Here is a 22,051-nt window from a genome sequence, read left to right as displayed (position 1 = left end):
CCCACCCCGCCCACAGCCAGTCCGCCCCGCCCACAGCCAGTCCGCTCCGCCCTAGGCGGTGGGAGGGTGTCCCGGGCTGGGGAACCGTCCAGTGTCCACGCAGGAAAGTGATCCCGCTGGCCGCGCTCTGCACCACGGCCGCCCCCACCGGCCGGAAGGAGCCGGAGTGTGGGCACAGCGGATCCAAGGCGGTTCTGTGCCGCGCCCTTCCCTCCTCCCCGGGTGTGCCGGGGGCCAGAAGCCTCGTTGTTTGTGGGTGAATGCCGGCTGGGGAGGCCGAGCACGCCTTGGGACTTTCCCCCTGGATGCCCCGGGCTCAGCAGGGTGGGGATAACCCGTTGTCTGTCAGCCTTTAGCTCAGGCCTGTGGTCACAGCAGAGCACAGGCCGTCCTGACCCTGAGGCCACCAAGCAACCATTATGGAGGATACTAGGCAGACTGCCACACTCATACTTTTGCGACTTGGGTCTCCTGCCCCCCCCCCGGGGGGGAACAGGTTTGGGGAAGGCCGATGGCAGACAGCCCCCGGGTTCAGCAGACCCTCACCTCCAGGCCTTGGTGGGGCAACGCTTCACCAACCACCAAAATCTCTTCTTGGAGCTGTTTCTCCTTAGAAACAGGAAATTGGGATATGGCCACATGTCTATCCAGCTATGGACAGCAGGATGAGGTTGGACCCAAAGGTCTTGCCATGGTGCTCCAGGCAGGAGCCCATGTGTCCAAGGTCAGGGCGGGGCACAGCACACAGGACCTCCCTCTGGGCTTCCCAAGTGTTATGGGCCCTGCTGCCCTGCCTGACACAGATGTCAACCTTATCTGGCTTGAGGCCTTTTCCCAAGGGCAGGTGTGGTGTGTGTGTGTGTGTGTGTGTGTGTGTGTGTGTGTGTGTGTGTGTGTGTAAGAGTGTGCATCACTCCAGGGTCTGCTGATACCATTGGTCTGTCTTGTCCCTTCTCTAGTCTACAGTCCTGCACATGTACATGAAGCCCACACATGTACACAGGCCTCCTAAGGCGAAGAGATCAGTCCCCACCACCCACCACAGCCAAGGTGCCTAGATCTGGATGCCCCCTCCATGGCCCCCTCCCCTTCCTGGCCCTTCTCATCTGGCAACAGCAGCAGAAAGGGGAAGGAGAGGAGGAGGGCGGTTCCTTGTCTCCCCTTCCTGGTGGCAGCCAGCACTTCCTCTGGTTCCTCAGGGCCTGGGGTGGCTCCCTCCATGTTCACCAGATATCCATCCTCCCTTGAGTGGCCAGCATGGACTCTCCCCTTTAAGCTTCCAGGCCAGCTTCAATGTACAGGAGGGGCCATAGGTCTTTCTGGGAGATAGTTGAGAGATGGGGAGAGGGATCAATCTGACATCCTAGGTCAGAGTGTTAGACTATTGGATGGAGGATGAGCCACTTGCCAGTTTGGAGGGGTCAGCACGGGAGGGGTCAGCATGGAACCTAGGGAACACGGGGAGCCTGGCCCACCTGTGACTTTGAGGTTGGGCTGGTGGTCCCTGAACTAAGCATCTCTCTCCCTTTGTAGCTGTGAGGCTGAGCACATGGCCCTCCACATTTGAGAGCTGCTGTGGAACAGCTGTAGGGGACTAAGGGCGCACACCCCCCTTAGTCTGCTTCTGCGGCAGACTGTGGAGAGTCCCAACATTGATCCTCCTGCTTCCTTTGGATGTACCATCCCTGGTTTCCAGTGCAGGGCTTCTGTGCAGCCAGAGCAACACAGGCTAGAGCTTGGGCCCAACTTCCTATTGTTGAGCACTACCAGGCCCAATCTCAGCCACAGGAAGGTCTGTCCCTGGCCGGACACCTGGCCCAGAACAGGACACTGTGAGGACAAGTCAGGCTAGCCAGCTCCTCCTGCCTGTCCCCACCTGCAGTGGGCCACCTGCTCCAGGGCTTGGTGCCCCCACTGCCAAGACTCCCACCCACCTGGCACAGACCTGGTCACAGATGGCCTTATGCGTCACCAAGACCATGGGGTGTCAGGGGTAGGCAGGCATCCAGGTCCCAAATATCCCATCTCCATCCCCTCCCCAGGATCACCTGGCCAGGGGACAGTAGGTTTGCCTGTGCTGGCGGTATCTGAGGGGAAGGCTGAGAGCCCGGTGGTTTCACATCCTTCCAAGTCTGGTACCACAGGGTCCCAACCCTGCCCTTTACTTTTTGAAGTATCCTTCTTGCAGGTGAAGGGCTCCAGGGGTTCCTATACCCAGGCCACTCAGAATAGGAACATCATTCTTGAAAGAACAGGTAGACGCCCCTAACTTGGGCCTGCCTGATGGAGGAGCCAGAAAGAAGGCAATGACCTGGGACGGGCAGAAGGTCTTCAGACAAGCACAAGGCAGGGGTAGGGGTGGCAGGCCTAGGCTAGGGTCTGGGCTGGAGGCCCGGGGGATGGCGCTCCTCCAGGCAGTACTTGAGTAGGGACAGGCTGCTGGGGGGCGGGGGGTGTAGAGGCCTGCAGAAAGTACAGGCTCTTGCTGCAGCGGGAGAGGGTGGGGAGAAGGGCCTGGCCAGCAGTTTCAGTAACTAGGTGGAGGCATTGGCTTCCACTTTCCATGGAGGGAGCCTTGGCAACTGTCTTCCCAGACGAAGGCTTCTTTGATTGGTGGGGTGTGGGTGTGGGTGTGAGCCTCCTTGAGTCTAGGGTGGTGGCCAGGGGGACTGGGGGATGGGGGACTAACAGGCACAGTGAGCTGAGGGTGGGCAAGGCAGGATGTGACCATTTATGACAACTGACCAGAAATGAAAATGAGGGCATTGTGAGGGCAGGGTTAGGAACCAGCTCTACTCGGGGATCCCCAGGTCTTGAGACTTGGAAAATTGGCACCAGTCGTGAAGTGGGGTGATGAGAACTGCTGGAGCAGGGGGCTGCAGTGGAGTCTAGAGGGGCACCCCCTGGGTCCCTGCAGAGACCTCAGCTGATGGATATACTGAGACCTGAGCCAGACCCTGGGATGGGCCTAACCTTCGCCCTCTGTGCCAGGGAGGATGAGGGCCTCTCCACCTCAACCCTTCCAGGGAGTTTGCATCCCTTTGGGTGTGGTCTGGACTGGGGGTGCCTAGAGCCCTCTAATGCTGTTCACACCCAGAGGTGAAGCCGGGGGCAAACTGGGAGACAGAATGCTGGGTCTAAAGCTCCCAGCAGCTGCCCGAGTCTCGGAAAAAGCTGCTGTTGGATGTTCCCGGCTCCATGGCCACTGGTGGGCAAGATACCCACACTGACCACATCCTTTCCCTGCCTGTTGCTCTTATGTGTTTGGCTGCACTTGACACCAAGGGGTGCCTACAACCAGGCCTTCGACAGCATCCCGCATGCATCCTACCAGTCAGAGATGGCTCATGGCCACAGCAGTTATCTGTAGCCCTTGGAAGAGCCGTATGTCCAGCCCCCAGTATGAGTGGGTCCTCAGCCACCCACTGCTACAGCCCACCTTGCCTCTCAGGTCAGGCCTGGGCCTCGGTGATGAGATGAGCTGAGCCTGCAGTCTTCTTTCACGACATCTCTAGTAACTAGGCTGTCCTTGAATCCAGTGACCCTCCTCCCTTAGCTTCTTGAGTACAGAATTACAGGTGTGAGACATACCAGGCTGTTTTCTTCTGAACCTGTGGTCTGCTGGATGGGGAGCCCACCCAGGACAGATTTTTCCCAGGCTAAGCTGGCCCGTGCCCATTCCTGCAGCTGAGAACCCCTCTAGGCCTTGTGGGGCAGGACAGGAGGTAGTCAAGAAAGACAGATAAGGATCCGGGCCCAGGGAGCCTATCAAGAGGCATAGGGATCTACGGTGTGGCTAAAGGAGGCTGAACGGCAGCAGCTGGCCAGCTAATGTCCCAGCCACAAGCTTCAGTCATGGAAGATTGCAGCCTCTCAGAGCGTGGCAGGGCTGTGTGTCACTGTTCTCCACGGCACACAACACAGATGGCTCTTCGGGGAGGAGATGCAATACGCTGGGGAACTGGACCCTTGTCTGGTCCCAGGGAGTTTTGATTCAGTAAAGCCCCACAGGAAGGGCCCTACCCAGCATGTCTGTCCAACACTGCCCACTGTGGGTCCTGTCCTAGCCTGGCCAAGGTCATTAGGCTCCAGGCCAGGGTTCTAACATCTGCAGCTATGAGTGACCCACAACCCCCAGTGTGACCCATGGACTTGACTGCATGCATGGGAGCTGTGGGTGCCCGTGGGACTCTCAAAATTCTTTATTGTACAATGTTGTCTGTTTCCAAGGGGGGGTGGAGGAGGAGGCAAAAGGACTAACAGGTACACACAGAGAAATAGATAAATATGCCAAGCTTTTTCTTTTTTTTTCCTTTTTTAAATCAGGCATTTATAAACAAGAAAGCATACATTAATTACATAAAAATAGTTCTCGAGTAGCAGAGTAAGCCATCATATTGTCATTAGCAGCAGCGTAGGATGGGAGGATGCAGGGGCTCGGGTGGTTATGAGGGTAGAGGTTGGGCTTTTTCCTTAATTGATGAAAATGTCATTTGAGACTCCTGACTTAAATCAAGAGCCCCTCCCTCAGCCTTGGGATGGGCACGTGGGGAGGGAATCGTGGAGAACCACCTGGGCAGGAACTGGGGCCAGCGGGCAGCCATGGAGGACACCACATGAGAAACGCCACAAGATGCCCCTGTCCCCTCTGGCAGATGAGCATTTTTTTTTCTCAGTTAAAAACAACCCAGAAAACAAGACAGCCAACAGGTAAGAAAAGTTTCTGGAAAAGGAACCACCATATACATGTATAATACAACAGTGTGAAACAGAAAAAAGTATCTACATGTGAGTTTTTACATTGGCTAGTTCTGTACGAAAGCAGGTGTTGTGTGTATGAGTTAGCTGCTCACCAATGAGTGTTATTGCTGTTGGATTTTCCCTTCGTTAAAAATCTTCTGGAATAGAAATGATGAGTAAACTGATAAAGGGTTTAACATACAGGGAGAGTCAACAGCCAACACCATGGAAACCTCTTCTCCCTTTCTCTGAAAAGAAGTTTGCAGCCACTAACAGGAAGCCAGGCGTGCTGCCCTCCAAGGGAACAGCACAAACTATCCCAGTGCTCCACCAGCTTCAACCAGGCCAGGTGCGTGGGCACCAGGCGGAAGTAGTGGAATGGCCCAGAGGGCCCAGAGCACAAGCTGCTGCTAAGTGGAGCCTGTGCCCTGGTCCCACCGCCTGCAGGACCTCACAGGTAGTGGGAGGAGGGACCCAGGGGGACGACTCAAGATGACAGTCTCTTCCTAGGCCCAAGCCATGCTGGCACATGGGGAGGAGCCCTGCTACAGACTTAGCACTTCCTTCCTGTATTGGGCCCAGCACTGGACCAAGGGGACCTGGGTGTGATGGTGACTGGGGGTGTGGCAAGGAGATGAGTCCTCTGGAGTCAAAGGCTCAAAAGGGCCCGACTCACTTCGATCTCCTACTAGGCGAGAAGGACAGCCACACAGAAGCACACCAACACACTTAAAGCTTTGCTCCAACTAAACCATTTAGTTCTCCTTGAAGAAATGACTGGAAAACAAACAAGGCTGAAAATAGCATTCTGCGTGTTGCGTAACAAAACTGACCCTTTAGGAGACAGGTCATAATGCCCATGGGTGGGTCTAGCCGTAGAGGTGTGAGATCCATGCATACAGGTTTCATAACTGAAAAAAAGAGAAAGAAAAAGAGAGAAAAGCCAAAGAAAAAACTCCAAACGCTGCGTACACACGACGTCCCTTTTGCATTGCACTTCAGAAGGGGGACCCAGCAGCAACCCAGCCCCCCTCAGTAAACCAAGGGCAAACCCTGCAGACGACCTCAGCACCGAATGTCAGGGCTTAGCAGTCTCTAATCGCAGGCAACAGTCCTCAAGGTCGTTTGTACCTGCTCAGGCCACCTCCACCTCCCTCAGCTCGTGGCTGCCCTGTTAGGACTGGAGCTGAGGGCTCCTATGTGATCTCATGTAAATAAACACCATAATCGGAGGATGGGTGGTGGCCTCTTGTCTACTGGGAAATCATTTTTCAAGCTTGGGCATAAGAAACCTTATACAATTTGCATAAACAGTTAAGAGTAAACGAGATTATTTGGAATAAATGCAGGTAACGTACTCTGACAGTGGCAGATTCAATTGCTACTGAAGACGATATTTTGGGGGTAAAAAGACAAGTCAGGGTTTGCTGTACAAGATGCTGGAAGGCACAGAACGACCCCCAAGTTCAGTCTCTGCGTTGCGTTTTCTTGTGATTCCCTTGTCCAACCAAGCACCAGAGGGGATTTCTAAGCACTCGAGCACTTAGGGTTTGAACTGCTCTAGAAATCGGTAAAAACCTCAGTTAACTGGGGAGTAAAAAGAGAAGGGGAGGTTTCTGACAAAGTGCAGTTCTAAATATATGTTTAAATGAACAAAAAAGGAAAAAGTGACATAATGCTGTGTTTTGTTCCAATGCTGCAGCCTCAGCCCTAAGATGGAAGGAACAATGTCTGCCGCACTGAAAAGGGGTCGCCGTAGACAAGCAGCGGGCGGGTGGGTAGAGTGGGGGGACATGACACTGGACCATGGCCACTGCCTGACACAGGTCAGCCCCTCTCAAGGGTACCCGGCGGCCAGGAAGATGGTGACTCAGCCTCCTGGTGTCTGCAGGGCATGGGGTAATGGTGATGGTGGGCGGGGCGGCGGCGGTAAGGCGGGCAGTGTGGGGCTCATCTCGCACGCGGTGCTCTCTCTGCTCCTCCTGGCAGCAGCAGGAAGGCTGGGGTCCTTGTTGCTGAAAAAATAGACTCTGAAGAAAACCCTTGCTGTCCTCTTGCAGCCGCGGGCACAGATGAGCGGTGATGGCTTCCCAGGGCAGCGGTGGGTGGGTGCCACCCCCGCCAGAGTGGGTGTCCGGATAGCGTCACGTGTTGGGGCCTTTAAAAGTTAAGTCATTAAAAAACATGTTGATTTTCTGAATATCAAGTCTCTCCTTACTGGTTTTAAATAGCTTATAACAAAAGTGTAAATGTTAGAATGTCCTAGCAAGCAGAGGACCAGCCACAAGCCACAGAGCCAGCCTCGACTCCGGTTGCAGCTGGGGAACATGGCTCGCTCACTTGAACTTGGCCAGTAGAAAATTTTGCAGTGGATTCCAAAAGTATGTGGTTACAAACACTCGCTTGGTAATAGGCACAGTAGAGACGTTGTGCTGTGTGGCTGCGGAGGCATGGGCGGGGCCTGCAGAGCCACATGCCCGCCGCCCTCTGCGCACGCATGGAGGTTCATGCCGCAGTGGCAGGCACTGCTCAGGCTAGGGCTCCAGCTCAGCACTGCCCTCGTCACCCACATTCTCAGGTCGAGGCCGTGGCCACAGCTGCTCCTGAAGCTCCTTCACCACCTTCTCCAGGTGCTCCCGGGCCTCCCGCTCCCGAAGCAGGTCAGCCCGAAGCTGCTCTCGGTCAGCCTCTGCATGCTGCAGCTTTGCTTGCAGGTCCTCGATCTGAAAGGGGTGAGGGGGAATCAGCAGTGCCCACCATCAGAACCTCCTGCACAGGGCCCGTCTTCCTGCTCTGCCTCCGGCACCGTGTCTGCCCCTCCTCCACCTCGGGGCTCACGAAGAAGGGCCCAGACACCTGCGCTGGGGAGAGCCTTGTGTGGGCCCAGAGCAGGAGTCCCCCAGTTGCCACTCCAGCTTTCTTGGAAGCATTCAAGGGAACCAGGCAGCACTGCAGATGTGGAAGACCTTCCCCACCTCCCAGGGCTGGAGCCCTAGGTTGGGAAGGCTGTGTGCAGCCATCACTGTCCATCTCCTCTGCCCGGGCTCAGAGCTTGCTTCCCAAGCCAGCAGCGTGAAGGTCTTGGCCAGGAAGAGGAGCCTAAGCGCCAGGGCCATGATGGTCCTGGTGGGGGTGACAGGGTGCCTGGACCTCCACCTGTGGCTTATGTCCACTGCACCTCTAGAATGGCACAGTGTTTAGTCACCTCTAAGTCCATCATCACCTGACAGAGATCTAGCCTGACCTGGTTAGACCGAGGGCCTTGGATCTGCAATAGTAGCTAGGCCCTATGTGCTTCAGTTGACCAGCCCAACACTAAACTCTGCCCTCTGTAGAGCACCGGGGGAAGAATACCCTGCATACCACCCACCCTAGTACCTGGGCAGAGTACTTGGCTCGCAGGCGGCCGGCCTCACAGCCCTTGTCGCATACACGGACCTGCCGCGCCTGTTCTAGCTCTCGCTTCAGGCGAACCCGGGACTCGTTGGCTTCTTTCACCCGCTTCTCACTCTCAGCTCGCAGCCGCTCAATCTCTTTCCTCAGGCTTCGCTTGGCCTCTGTGGCTTCCCGAAGCTTCTCTTTCTTGGCCACACGCAAGAACTCCAGCTCCTGGGAGGACAGGTAACAGACAGGTTCAAGGAATTGCCAGCCCAGCACCCCTCTGTCTACCCTATACCCCACAGGCTGTTGACCTGGCTGCCTGCCACATCGAGGCTGTAGCAGAGCTTCACGCGCTGCCTTCTCCCATGTGTAAGTGCCAAGCCCCACTGTGCACCTGAGGCCTGGGGCTGCCACCAGCCAGATGGAACCATTTGCCTCTGGTATTTCCCATGCCCTTCCCCCACTTGTTAGAACAGCAGTATGGCTCATCCCCAACACACACACATACACACACACTCACCCCCCACAATGAATAACGCATGTGAGAAATCACACCTCCACCCAGAATGGAGGCAAAGGAGGATGAAGGAATGACTAAGGCTCACTCTGAAGAGAACATCTGAAATCCCGAAGCCCTGAGGACTGACAGGGTTGCACTAAAGCCCACGTGTGTGACGTGTGTGACGCTGCCCCCAGAGCTGCCAGACTCGGGCAGAGGTGTGAATGCAACCGAGAATGCGCCTGCTGGTGCCTTAGTGCTGAGCCTTAAGACCAACACCCCAGCCTGGCTCTTCACTTTCCCCAGGAGGCTGTCTGCAAACCAAGTCTCTCTCACGCATGTCAGGAAAACAAGAAAGGGTGAAAGGAGGTGCAGGAGGAGCGGGTGCAGCTCAGGAAATAGGTGGGCCCTGAGAAGCAACCAGTGAGGGAGGGTGTGAGGGTATGCGCCTCTGGGCATGCGCTCCTAGATGCCTCTTGCTGTGCCTAGAGGTCTGCTGGGAACAGATAGCTTCGAAGACAGATAGCTTCAGAAGTGACCTCAGCACCCGACATGCAGAACACAGGTCTTGCTGGTGGTGCATGAGCCCATTCCTTCCTCACCACTAACAACAGTCCAAAAAACCATACCAATTCTCTCATGGAGACCCAGCACTGCAAACGACGGCTGCGTGTGGGGGGGAGCCCCCCTGGAAGCACACAGGGATTCTGGGCATCAAATGCCCTCGCGTGGCTGGGCCCTCCACCCAGGCTTCCCAAGAAGACCGTCTCCTGCTCTGGCCCTGCCTGCCACCCACTGTCCTCACCTGGTGCAGGCTGCGCTTGGCCTGCAGGGCTGCTGTCAGCTTCTCCTCCTGCTTCACTCGCATCTTGACCACCTCATGCAGGAACTTCTCTTTGGCTTCCTTGGTATCCAGGCCGCCCTCCAGGGCTTGCCGCAGATGCTCCAACTCTGCCTCCAGCCCGCTGGGGGCATCAGCATGGGCCACAGCATCAGGGGCAGTCACTGGTGGGGCGTGCATGCCTGGGGAGCTCAGGTCCTTGGCAGAGCTGGACGAGGTAAAGGATGGAGAGGACAGCGAGGACAAGGAGGAGGTGACTGAGGACGACAGAAAGAGAAACCAAAGTCATTAGGTACTCTGGAGACCTGGCCACAGCAGAACAGACTGCTCCAGGTAAGGCTGGCCGGGTCATACCACATGGTCCCTGTGCTGATGTCCGCAGGAGCGGAGTCCAATCCACACTTACATTCCTCTCTGCTTTCAACTTCGACCTCAGCCTCAGAGTCCTTGTCCTCCTCTGGGACAGTGACAGGTGCCAGCGGCTCTGGGGCTCCTGGTGTGTCCACAGTCAGCTTCCTCTTCCGTGGCTGGATACAAGTGGTGAGAGGCTCTGGCGCCCGGGAGACCACGGTGGTGCATGGTGGACTGTTCACAACCTTTTGCTGGGTTGGTGGTGCTAGGGCCACATTGGGAGCCACAGCCGTTTCAAAGCTCTTGTAGGAATAAAAGCTGCCAAGAGGGGCAGGTGTTTAGACAGGGCACATCGCCCCACAGTCTCCCACATCCACTGTAGGGTGCAGGGAAACCTCCTCTCCCAACTCCGACTCACAGGTCATGGTTCTAATGACTGAGAACCACAGACTTCCCCATAGCCTAGTGTAGGATGTCAGACTGAGCCTCACAGGATGAGATGAGACAGTCTCACTATGTAGCTCTGGCTGGCCTGGAACTCAATATGTAGACCAGACTGGCCTCAATTCAGAGATCCACCTACTTCTGCCTAGAATTAAAGGTATGAGCCACCACACCCTACTGGGAGGCCACTCTTAATCAAAGGTCTGTGAACTCTGTAACTTATAAGACTTGGAAGTTCTAGATGGTTTACGCTAGTGCTAAATGAACCAGCACAAAGCCTGCTGAACAGGGCTTTGACATCCTGTATATGCCTTCACTCACCTGTCTCGGATCAGGGCTGGGAGGTGTGGGGAGATCTCTTTCTCACTTGCTGAAACTGCAGGGGACCAGGGTCGGAAAGCAGAAAGGCGCTGGCGAGGGTGAACACAGCCCAGGCTCTGTCAAGAGAGTCCCCTGTGTAAGTGACTAGAGAAAGAGTCACCTTGTGTCCTCGAGGCCAGATGGAGCAGCTGGCCACGGAGCTGGTTCCAAAAAAGGCCTTGTACCCTCCCCAAGGACCCCAGACAAGTTCCCATATAGCACCTTATTAGAAGAACCAGCCAAGGTCCGCAGCCAAGTTGACTGCTTGTCCTTTTCAGAAGATGCAGGGGACTGTGAGGAAGTGTCGTCTGCTTTGGGTCTTATGGAGGCTGGGGGCTCTGAGACCTGTGATCAACACAAAAGGCCCAGTTGGCATCCCTGGGCCCAGACAGGGTCTCCCCATCAGCCCACAGGAGCAAATGCTCCACTGATCATTACAACCCCATGCTTTAAAGAACTCCTGAGGATTTAAAATGTACTCAGGCATGTCCACAGTGCACCCTGCCACAAGGCCATGTGCAGAAAGGTAAGCCTGACTCCTCTGCTAAGGGACAAAAGCCATCACACAAGAAGGCAGACACTGTCTTGCTGTGGTCTGCTAGGAGATGACCTCACCCACAGATGCAGCAGGTGTTGGCCTCCATGGTGCTCTTGACCCTTCGGTCCTTTGCCATCAGTCTGCCCACTTCTCTAGCTCCGGATGTGGTCCTAGGGGACTTGAGGGAACCAGTCCCCCCCCACAGCCCATGCCAGGAATGGGCTGAATGGCCTGGCAGTAACTACGGGACCAAGTGTGACCCCGCAATCAGCTGTGCTCAGGCTCAGAGGCTGGGGGAGGCTGTCCTCTGGGTGGACCTTGTCACTACTTCAGTAGAAACCAACCTCCTCCCCAGAGGAAAGAAATGCTCTCAACATGGGCCCTGACATACCACCCGGAACGGGCTTTACCAGATGCTACCACACTGACTTTGCCACTCAGGAGCTTGGAAAAGTCATCCCTGACTCTAGCTCATTCCAGGCTTCTGCTGTGTTCCACCTGGCATCAGGTACAGCCCTTCATAACCAAGTGGCACAGACACTACAGTCCTAGTATCCTCCCAGGTCAGTCTGTGTGGGAAAGTCAGTTAGCCTCCAAATGTTACCCCTGGGGAGGTCCCATCTGCAAGACAATTACAGCATGAGTCTCTCCCAGAGCATCAGGACAGAACAGCCTTTAGAAGGCAGACCACTGTCCCCCAGCTGTGACCTAAGTAGATACCAGGGAAGACTCAGCTCCCAGACCCCTGGGCAATAGAATCAGCACACACGACAGGGTCCCATGCACAGCTTCCCTCTTAGGAAGGGGAGTTACCTCAGGGGTGACTTGAAAGGGATGTAACTAAAATGGGGTCTCTGGCCTCTAGTCAGGAGACCTAAGGGTAGGGTTCTTTCTACTGTCAGAACACTTGGGGAAATAGCTTTATCATACAACTGGCCAATAGGCATGAGGCAAGGACCCTCCTTTTCCCTGCATCAAGGCTGGCAGTCAAGGTGACCCCTTGATAGGTTTCCTACTGTGAAACTTTAATACGAGAGAGGAATTAGCCCTGGTAGAGACCTTGCTGACTTAGAGCCAGGGGAAGATCCCACCAAGGCCCAGGTAATGTGTAGTATATGTGCTAGTCCCCATCCAGTGCCCACCTGGGAGGCCTCCAGCCCCTTATAAGCAAGTGCTTGGGGTCAGTGGGATAGGGGAACCAGTGGAGAGGCCACAGTAATGCTGCCCCCACACATAAGCTAAGGGCTGGGGCAATGCTGCTCCTAGGGCAGTTTCAGAGATAAAACCACAGGCTCAGCTGGGGTGTGTGTTCCTCAAAGACATCAAAATAACCAATCAAGAAGACGCTGAAACCACTTGGGTTGTATCACAGCTTTCTGGGGGATCAGGTTCTCACGTCATGTGTCATTTAGTAGAGGCCCTATCAGCCAAGGCCATGTGTGTCTAAAAGGCACAGGTATCCTGGTGCTGGTTGGGGTAACAGAACCCACTTCTGGAACTGCATGGACCCTTCCCCACAGTGAACATGGTGTGTGTGTGTGTGTGTGTGTGTGTGTGTGTGTGTGTGTGTGTAACATTGTCAAGGTGGGGCTTCCTGTCTGAACAGACACAGGAGCAGGTGTGGAAAGTGAGCTCTGTTCTCACCCAGAGAAAGCCACAAGTGCCGTCTGGTACTGACTTGAGAAACTCCAGAGACCTGGGTGGGGAGTGTGAGACGCCTCAGCCTCAGTCCAAAAAGCCAGACTCTGTGACCCTCAGAAAAGGCTGGAGGAGTAGGACCACTGGGAGAGGCTGCTTCCTGTTCAGAGCAGCCATGGGGTGGGGTAGGGGAGCAGGGATGTGCTAGACGAGTCACTGGGGCCAAAGTCTCCTAAGACACTCCCACTCCAGCTGTTTCATGCCTGGGATGCGGGGTGGGGTGGGGGTAGTCGCAACAACTCTTCTGAGAGTCTCAGAGGAAGCCAAAGGCACACAGCAACTCTAACAGGACAGGGAAGTCTCAACACCAGGTGATGACAGGAACTCACCCTTTTAACAGCAAGTTTGTTTAATAGTAAGTTGCAAAAGCGAGGGTGAAGTGTGAAGAGAATTCTGTGAAGCAGGAAGACATATCTGCGAGGAGGGCCCTAAGAAGGGTCACCTGAGAGGGGTCTACTTTGCAAAGCTGTAGAAAAAGAACTTCCTTTGTCAGAACTGGGAAGTCTCTGTCCACAGCTGGGATACTGAGGGTCCTGGACTTGGTAAGGCTGTACCTGGTGACAGACCACACAGCGTTCCCCCTTCTGGGGAACTAGTCTAGTCACCTCTGGTTTCTAACCTTTCTTGGAGCCTCAAAACCTGCCCGGTAGAGCCTACAGGCTAGGAGGCAGGAGGGGGCACTGGGCCTGAAGCCAGGGCCTGGACAGGGAGGCGAGGCTTCTTAGCTGGGATGGCTACAGCAGAGCCCTGTGGCTACTTCCTCTCTAGGGCTTCAGGTGAAGGATGGTTTTTCTCCAACACATCCCAAGGGCAAAGGCCCTGAGAACAGGTGCCTGAGTGTGAGCCTCTGTACCTGCGCAGGAAGGGCAGGGCCAGCCTGGGCTGTGTATACCCTAGACCCAGAGCAGGTGAAGAGCCAGCTGCAGATCCCCCCTGAATACTCTCCATTGTGGGTTCTATGTGCACTGACATAGGGAGCTTAGGAACGCCTCACCCCACGTCCAAATTCCTACCTCTAGAGGCATGCTTCATGCTGTCTTGGGCCAAAGATTGAGACGGAGGCAGGACAGCATGGGCCTATGGGATGCAGTGGAGCCTAGCACTCAGAAGATAAAACTGCACTTGGGGTCAAATATATCTGCTGTGGGCAAACTTACCCCCCAGTCCCAGACAATTCAGGGAACAACTAGGCAGAGCTTCAGAGACTGGTGACCAGCAGGAGCCACAGTAGGGGTTACTGGGTCTGAACCACACAGGCAGTACACCCTGCAGGTGTCTGTGCCCAGTGAGAAAAAATAGTAGCTAGAAAACCCCCCACAAGGTATGGCAAGTTACCAAAGGCAGTGGGCCTTAGGCTAGTGCTGTGCAGACAGTGAAGAGTGGGTGTGGGGTTCTAAGGGGCCTTCATAGACTGTGCTATGATCAGGGCAACTCGACTTCCACAGCAGAAACTAGGGCCGCTGCAGGGGCCCAGGAAAGCTCTACATGCCATCTGCTCACCCCACAGGCTGCAGAATCCCAGTAGTCTCCACCTACCCTTGACCCTAGAGGAATAGGCTCACCACTATTCTGCCTCAGAGGATGAGAGAAACATTCAGAGTCTGCCCCAGGACTCCATCCAGCCACATTCAGTGCCCTGTCCTTGGCATATGGGGCATGGTGGTGGGTAAGAGAGGAGAGAAAAGAACATTCCAGATGCTGGTCAATGATACTGGGTAAGCTCAGGGTCACGGCAGGGTGGGATGGGAACATGCAACCTAACTTCCTCTGGTGCTCTGGTCACCATGAAGGATGCCAACATGTCTGGGTGAACACCAAGCAGCCCATGGAACAAAGAGGAGCTCTGCTATGTGTCCCTGGCTGTGCAGGCAGCACCTACACCATTGCAGGGCACAGCCCAGGCACGTTTCCAAGGGACAGAGGCGGGAAAGGCCAGCGGAAGGAACAAGTGTCAGGAAGTGAGGCTGGCCTGGTTCCGGTAAGGCCTATCTGGTACCAGGGTCTCATGTCACTTAGGCTCTTAAACATACAAATGCAACAGGATGGACTATGAAGGAACGCCCAGACTCCGCAGTTGCCAACAGCAACAAGGCAGGCTGGGCACTGCGCCCTGTGCCATGGCAGAGAGTCACAGCCACCTGGAGGAGGTCTACTCTATCTCAGAGCATGAGGCTTGTACTACTTCTACACAGAGGGGGATCTGATACAGGTCTGTGAGAACAAAGCCACTTTTGGCACACAGACCGACCCTTCATGTCTCTTGGGGAATGTATCTCAGGCTGAGAACCAAACAGCAAGAACAGGAAGGGATTTGGGATTCTGTCTATGAAGCCGAACTGGGGCCACAGTTCACTAAACCAAAAGTCTGTCCAGGAGGAGCCAATTCTGCCATGGGGACATCAAGGAATGGCCAATTGTTTAAAAATGCTCAGGGATACTGCCCCAAGTCAAGCACACAAAGCCACATGGGCCTCAGCTGGGCCAGCCTTCCCAAGAATTCAGGACAGATTCAAGTACAGTGGGCCCTGGGGCACACTTGTGCCTCAGAGCTTGTCAGAAGAGCTGGTGGTGACCCCAACACAGAGAGGATGGCAGTCTTTGGATTCCTAGCTGCACTAAGTGCTGACATGAGCCTTGTGGCTCTAGGTACCACCCTAGGCATTGCTAGGTGGGGGCTTCTGTGCAGTGTTGTACCATCTGGTCAACTGCACATTGAGTATCAAGGCTTGGCACCCAGGAGCTTCAATGCCCAATGTAGCCTGGTGGCACCTGGGTATTTGCCAATAAACATGGCTCCATGGAGGCCATAGAGATTGGCATTTGCACATGAAAAATAGCTGCTGACCCCAGCCATGGACTAAAGGAAACAAAACCAGTCCCCAAACCACTTTACCCAGGACTAGGCCCCTTGCTGTGGGGGACAGGGCTCAGGAATCAGAAGCCTGCTACTCCAAGACCAGGGAAGGAGCCCATGGCAGTTACCAGGCTGGGTGATGGCCCTGGGAGCACAGTGGGAACTCCTCCCCAGCAGTAGGTACAGGAGGGGCTGCCGATAGTGAGACTTTAGGGGACAGGGACTGGATCTTACCAAGGCGAGGCCATAGCTCCCTGACGTACTCATCAAGGGCAGCAAGGAGACTCGAAAAAGAGAACAATAACCCAGAGCGAGGTGCTGTGGGACTCACAAGATGCTAGAACACCCCAAAGGTTCTTTTGTTTTGTTTGAGACAGGGTCTCTCTACAGCCCCAGTTGGCCTGGATCTCAGAGATCCACCTGCCTCTTCTACCAAAGTGCTGGGATTAAAGGCATGCACCACCTTGCCCTGGCTCCAGAGGTCCTTTTCTAACAGTCATGTTACAAACTGCCTGGGACTCACAGCTAAATTCTGGCCAGTGCCATGGGGATCAGGAAAGGGAATTCAGTAACAGAAATACATGTTCGTTAGTGGTAGAAAGATGGCTCAGCAGTTAAGATCACTGGCTGCTCTTGCAGATGACCCAGGTTCAGTTTCCAAAACCCACATGATGGCAACCATCTGTAACTCTAGTTCCAAAGGATCTGACATCCTCTTCTGACCTCCATGGGCACCAGGCATGTACTTTGTGCACTTATATACATGTAGGTAAACACTCATACACATGAACATTTTTTTTAACCTTAAAAAAATTTTTTTATCTACTTCCCAAGAACCTGGCTCACTGTGGGCAAGGTGCTAGCTGCTCCCTCACAGACCCAGGAGCCAGATATAAAGAGATGCTAACACCCTAGAGCAAAGGGAAACTCAACCTTGTCTGCTCTGCTGGGAGCTGCCACCCATGTAAAAGAGTCACTAGAAGTAGCAGGTCACAGGTAATCTCTGGCTGAGGGCACTAGGGCCTGGCTGCCTACACACAGATACACAAGTGACATACAGAGAGAGGCTGGGCCCAGTGGACACTCCACTGGGGGCACCAAGACCCTCAGGAGTTAGATTAGTGACTTGCCTGTGGCTCTGACTTCCAGTCTGGCACAGCAGGGCTCTGCTCCCTCATGGACCTGCTCATGCCTCAGACATTGCAGAACTCAGTTCTGTCCACTATGTAGTCCTGAGACAAGGATAGTCCCTCTGACTGTGTGCCCCAGCCGGGCACTAAGTAGTGTCCTCATCTAGCTGGGGGCTGTTGAGATCCTCTCCCAATGTGATGCTGGTGGTCATCACCTCAAATCTCCTGACCACTGGGGTTTGAAGTGGTCTTTGAAGAAAGAGACTATACTCAGATCTAAACGGCCACATACATGGCCCACCTGGGACTTCCATTGTCTCCCTAGTGTGGTGAAAGCCTTGAGGATCCTGGTTTGATGTCACCCCGATTCTGGAACCAGAGAAGACACCAAAAATCTCATAGTCAGGGGCAACACAACTGGACAGCCCTCAGGGAAGGAACATCTATGGTCACCAAGGTTGGAAGTGCCTCAAGGGTGGGAATACTTGGCTTGGCTGACCAGGCTGGTTGTAGGTTGACCTATGCTTGGGTTCCTATGAGCTCCAGGGCGGTTACATCTCCTGTCCATGATAGTCACCCCCTAAGAAGAAGCAAGGCCCCAGAGAAGTGCTGAGGTTTCCCATGCAATGCTTCATGGACAAGTCTCTTCTGGGTCTGGAAGACTTGTGTGGACAAGGAGGGTGAGCCTTGGGGCACAAAGTTGAGGATCTAGTGGCTGGGGTGTTTTGGTGAGGAAGGTTCAAGTCTGGGCTCTGACATGGACCCAAAGGGCCATACAGGGTAACACCACCAGAAGACAGCTCTCAGAGTAGGGAGCCACATTTGTGCTTGGCAAGACTCACTTACTGGGCAGACAGTGAGGAGGGAAGACCTGAATCCCCAGGCTAGATAATTCATTCAAGAGGTTGGTGGACAGCATCGGGGTGCTGCACCAGGGGTACCACTCCTGTGAAGGATCTGGAGACTAGAGATGCAAGTGTCCTAAGGAAATGCAAGTGGCCAGCAGGGAAGGTGGCTGGAGGGCTTATTTACTCTGGGCCATGACTTCTTGCAGTTTACTTTTTTTTTCCTTTTTTTTTTTGATTCTGGGGACTGAACCCACCAGGGCCTTGTGCATGCTAGGCAAATCCTCTTATCACTAAGCTCTATCTCTAGATCTCTCTAATTAAAGTGAGGGTTCTGTGTAGAGGAAGGGTCTGTGCAGCAGCCAGGGGTGGTATCCATCTATTTCCAAATGTCTGTACCTCACCTGAGGTGTTACATGCCCACCTGTAAGGTGGTCCATACTCCAAGACCCACAGGCCTGCCTGGCTTCAAGGTCAAGGCCTCTCCTTGAATGGATCTCTAAACCAAGCATGAGGGTCAAAGGACACAATGTGGCAAACACAGCCCAGGCAAGTGTGTCCTCATTCCATTCAGGTGGCTCCAGTGAGACTCCTGAGGAAGCCTGGATGGCTGTAGGCACAGCCTAACCACCCTGAGTGACAAGGGCCAGCCTAGGAGACAGGGATGATGTCTGTTCTAAAGGATAGAATCCAACGGGCCCTATGTTGATGTTCTCGCACCCTCCAACCAAAACAGCAAATCAGAAAAACACATTTCCAGCTAAATTACAGCTGGTCAACTTGTAATAAAGATGGCACCATCCCTGGTTCAGGACCCTGATGTCCACAGAGCACAAAGTCTGTCAGTCATGTACAGATTCTGGGGCATGCCAGCCCAAGGAGGCAGTCTCACTTCTGGACAATCCAACAGGACGGGGCAGGCATCAGTTTCACCAGTTCAGCAACCAAGCCCATAGCGAAAACCTTACTGGCCCAAGCACATACCCTGCAGGGAGCCTCATCTGGGAGCCACAGAGAACAAGGCTCATCCACCCTGTAGAAACCCAGCCCTCAAGCACCCTATCATAGGCAAAACACTGCCCATGGCCTGTACCACAATGTTGTGGTAGACAGATAAGCTGAAGTGCACTCTCCACACCCTGACAAAGACTGCTCTCCACGACCTCCAGGACCAGGCATATCCTGAACCACTGTCCAGAGACCACAGAAGTCAAGACACTGTGTGCCCAAAGCTACAAGTGTATATGACAATTTCTCCAAACAAAATACACTACTTTCCAGTAAGCACAGCCAGCCACAATGAGATACCATCTCGCACCCACTAGGATAGCCAGAACGAAAATCATAGCCAACAGCAAATACTGGGCAGGACACAGGGAGTAAGAACCTAACAACCTGCTGGTGGGAATGCAGACGGGTGCCGTGATTGCGGAACCCTCATAGGGCAGGCTGCCAGGGGTAGGGACGGACACAGGTTCGTTACAGAGTACTTTCCTACTTGGTATGATGCCCCGGGTTTGTTCCCCAGGACCCAAAACCAAAACAATTGAACAAATGAGCAAACAGAGCTGCCAAACGACTAGCAACCCCACTCCTGAGCATGTGTCTTACACTTCTGTAAAGTACTGTCACAGGGCCATTCCCAGGTGCATTCAGGGAATCTCTGGGATGTTTCTTGCAACCACATCAAATTCATGACTGTCTCATAACCATTTTGATTAAAACGCAATGAGATGGTATGTGTTCCCACAAGCATGGCTGTAATTTTAAAACCCAGAATAATGCAGTATTAGCAATGATGTGGAGACACTTGTGCCTGGTGGTGGGAAGGCAAGATGTGGTAAGCAATGCAGAAATCCCTCAAGAATTATAGAGAATCACATGACCCAGCAACCCTACTCCCAGGCCTATCCCCAAGACCACAGGAAACATGATCCACAAGTGTTCACAGGACATCTGCAACAGGCAAAACTTGAGAACTACAGAAGCTCCCACACTGTGGAACCCCATTTAGCCTGCACAACGGGGCACAGACAGCTACAACGTGGATAACCCTTGAAAACATTTTGCTAAGTTACAAAAACCAGTCAGAAAAAAAAAAAACAAAAAACACACATTCTATGGCTCTATTTGTACAAAATATCTCCAACAGGAAAACCCAGAGACACAGATCAGTAGTAGGTGGAGGCTGGAGGTTTGGAGTCGGGGCGGGGGGCGGTCTGGGGAGTGATAGCTAATGGCACCAGATTTCTTACTATAGTGATGAAAGCATTCTAAAATTAGACAGTTGCATATAGTAAAAACCACACTTTAATAGAGAGATGATGGTGGGTTTTTTTGTTTGTTTTTTCTTCTTTTTGAGACAAGTTCTCCCTGTAGCCCCAGCTGGCCTTGAACTCACTGAGATCTGTCTGCCTCTGCCTCCTAAGTGCTGGGATTAAAGGCATGCGCCACCACGTCCAGCCAATTTTTTTTTTTTTAATGTATTAAAAAACCAAAATGGACTTTAATCCCAGCACTCGGGAGGCAGAGGCAGGTGGATCTCTGTGAGTTCAAGGCCAGCCTGGTCTACACAGTGAGTTCTAGGACAGCTAAAAAGACAAAAACAAACAAACAAACAAAAAACCCCAAAATGGTAACAGTAACATTCTTGGTTGAAAGCCAAACCCTGAGGTTGAGGTTTTTGCAGAACTGCCTTCAGAGCCCAGCACAGGTGTGGTACCTAAAGAGCCAGAAGAACAGCCAAGGTATCACAGATACTGCTGTCTCAGTGGGAAGCTGGGTCAAGAGCAGTGCCAAGTGGCTTGATGGCAAAATCAAAGGAATGCTCTCAGTCTGAGTTTGAAATGCTTACACACAGGTCAGAGCACACAGGATTCTTAGTGTGAACATTAGACTAACCCAAGCAAATGGCCCACCTTGTAAGATCTTCAAAATGTGGTGCTCACTAGGAAGAGAAAACCGTTACAGCAGGTGTCCTGACATCTAGTTCAAGGACCATTCCAGTCCTTGTCACGAGGCATACACTACAGGGCACTGGATGCCATACCATAGAGGGGAATTCCTTTCAACAGAACACACAAAATATTCTGGCATTGCTTGGCTGGAGGCCAGGACCCTGGGGCAGGTTTCTGTCCTACCAGAGGTGCCAGTCTGCCATAGACAAAACCCTGAGGAGGGCAGTGCTATAGTCATACATATCCTAAAATAGCCACCCAGGGGCTCAGGGCATGCTTATGATGTCCCTTCCTGTAGGGAGGTATGATCACCACTCACAGCCTGTAGGCTCTGAATGGCCCCACCCTGGGTGACAGGCTCATGCTCACTACTGCTAGAGACCACCATTGCTCATAGCATCAGTACAAACCTGTGCCACTGCCCCCTTCACCCAACCTTGACCTCCACTCCCCTGGGGATCATACACTGCCCCTCCCCTATCAGCTCTTCCCAGGGTGTCCTTTTCTCCACTCTGTCCCACTTGGACACCAGGCCAGTACCCAGGGGCCCCACAAAGAACTCACAAGAAGAAAATTCCAACCTGGAGTTCAGCATAAAGAGACCTTGGGAAGGTTATACAGACACCCTCATTTTAGGTCTAAGTATAATTTAGTGCTTAAAACAAAATTACTACATCTAGGATAGCCTAGATCTTGTGATCCTCCTGCCTCAGCCTTCCAAGAGCTAGGATTCAAGTGTGACACCACACATAGTTCATGCAGGAATCTTAAAAAACACATCCTTGGTTGCGTGTGGTGGTACAACATTAATCCCAGCACTCCAAAGGCAGGCGGATCTCTTCTAAGTTCCAGGCCAGCCTGGTCTACATACTGAATGTCAGGCCAACTGGGGCTACAGGGAGAAGACCCTGTCTCAAAAAGACCAAACAAAACAACAAACAAACAAAAACACATCCTAAGGGCTGGAGAGGTGACTTAGCGGTTAAGAGCACTGGCTGTTCTTGTAGAGGACCTGGATCTGATTCCCAGTACTCACGTGGTAGCGAACAACTGCTTGTAACACCAGTTCCAGGGGATCCAATGTAGCTCTTTTGGCCTCTGTGGGTATTGCATGACACTGGTGCACTTACATACATACAGGCAAAACACTCATACACATAAAATAGAAATAAATAAAATATTTAAAAATATATTCTAGCCAGGCGTGGTGGCACATGCCTTTAATCCCAGCACTCGGGAGGCAGAGGCAGGTGGATCTCTGAGAGTTCAAGGCCAGCCTGGTCTACATAGTGAATTCCAGGACAGCTGGGGCTACAGGGAGACCCTATCTCAAAAAAAAAAAAATACACACACACACACATACACACACACTAATGTGGGGCTGGAGAGATGACTCCATACACATGGAATGAA

At 53.4% G+C, this 22,051-nt stretch overlaps 1 protein-coding gene across 1 annotated transcript in view; it reads right to left on the bottom strand.

Moving 5' to 3' along the window:
• Positions 1-4,178: 4,178 nt before the first annotated feature.
• LOC103749771 (ski oncogene) overlaps positions 4,179-22,051 on the bottom strand; it is a 78,694-nt gene continuing 60,821 nt past the window's right edge. Inside the window, exons 2-7 of the mRNA XM_008852639.2 lie at positions 10,839-10,961; positions 10,578-10,693; positions 9,868-10,130; positions 9,426-9,718; positions 8,119-8,349; positions 4,179-7,463 (exon numbers count right to left, since the gene is read on the bottom strand). Coding sequence (XP_008850861.1) covers positions 7,275-7,463; positions 8,119-8,349; positions 9,426-9,718; positions 9,868-10,130; positions 10,578-10,693; positions 10,839-10,961 — 1,215 coding nt within the window. The 3' untranslated portion in view covers positions 4,179-7,274. The remainder of the gene's footprint in view (positions 7,464-8,118; positions 8,350-9,425; positions 9,719-9,867; positions 10,131-10,577; positions 10,694-10,838; positions 10,962-22,051) is intronic.

Source organism: Nannospalax galili, unplaced genomic scaffold (assembly GCF_000622305.1).
Source record: "Nannospalax galili isolate Female #2095 unplaced genomic scaffold, S.galili_v1.0 scaffold806, whole genome shotgun sequence".
In the NCBI taxonomy this organism is placed as follows: Eukaryota; Metazoa; Chordata; class Mammalia; order Rodentia; family Spalacidae; genus Nannospalax; species Nannospalax galili.
The sequence above is the reverse complement of the archived record's forward strand: the minus strand, read 5'-3'. Positions and strand labels throughout refer to the sequence as shown.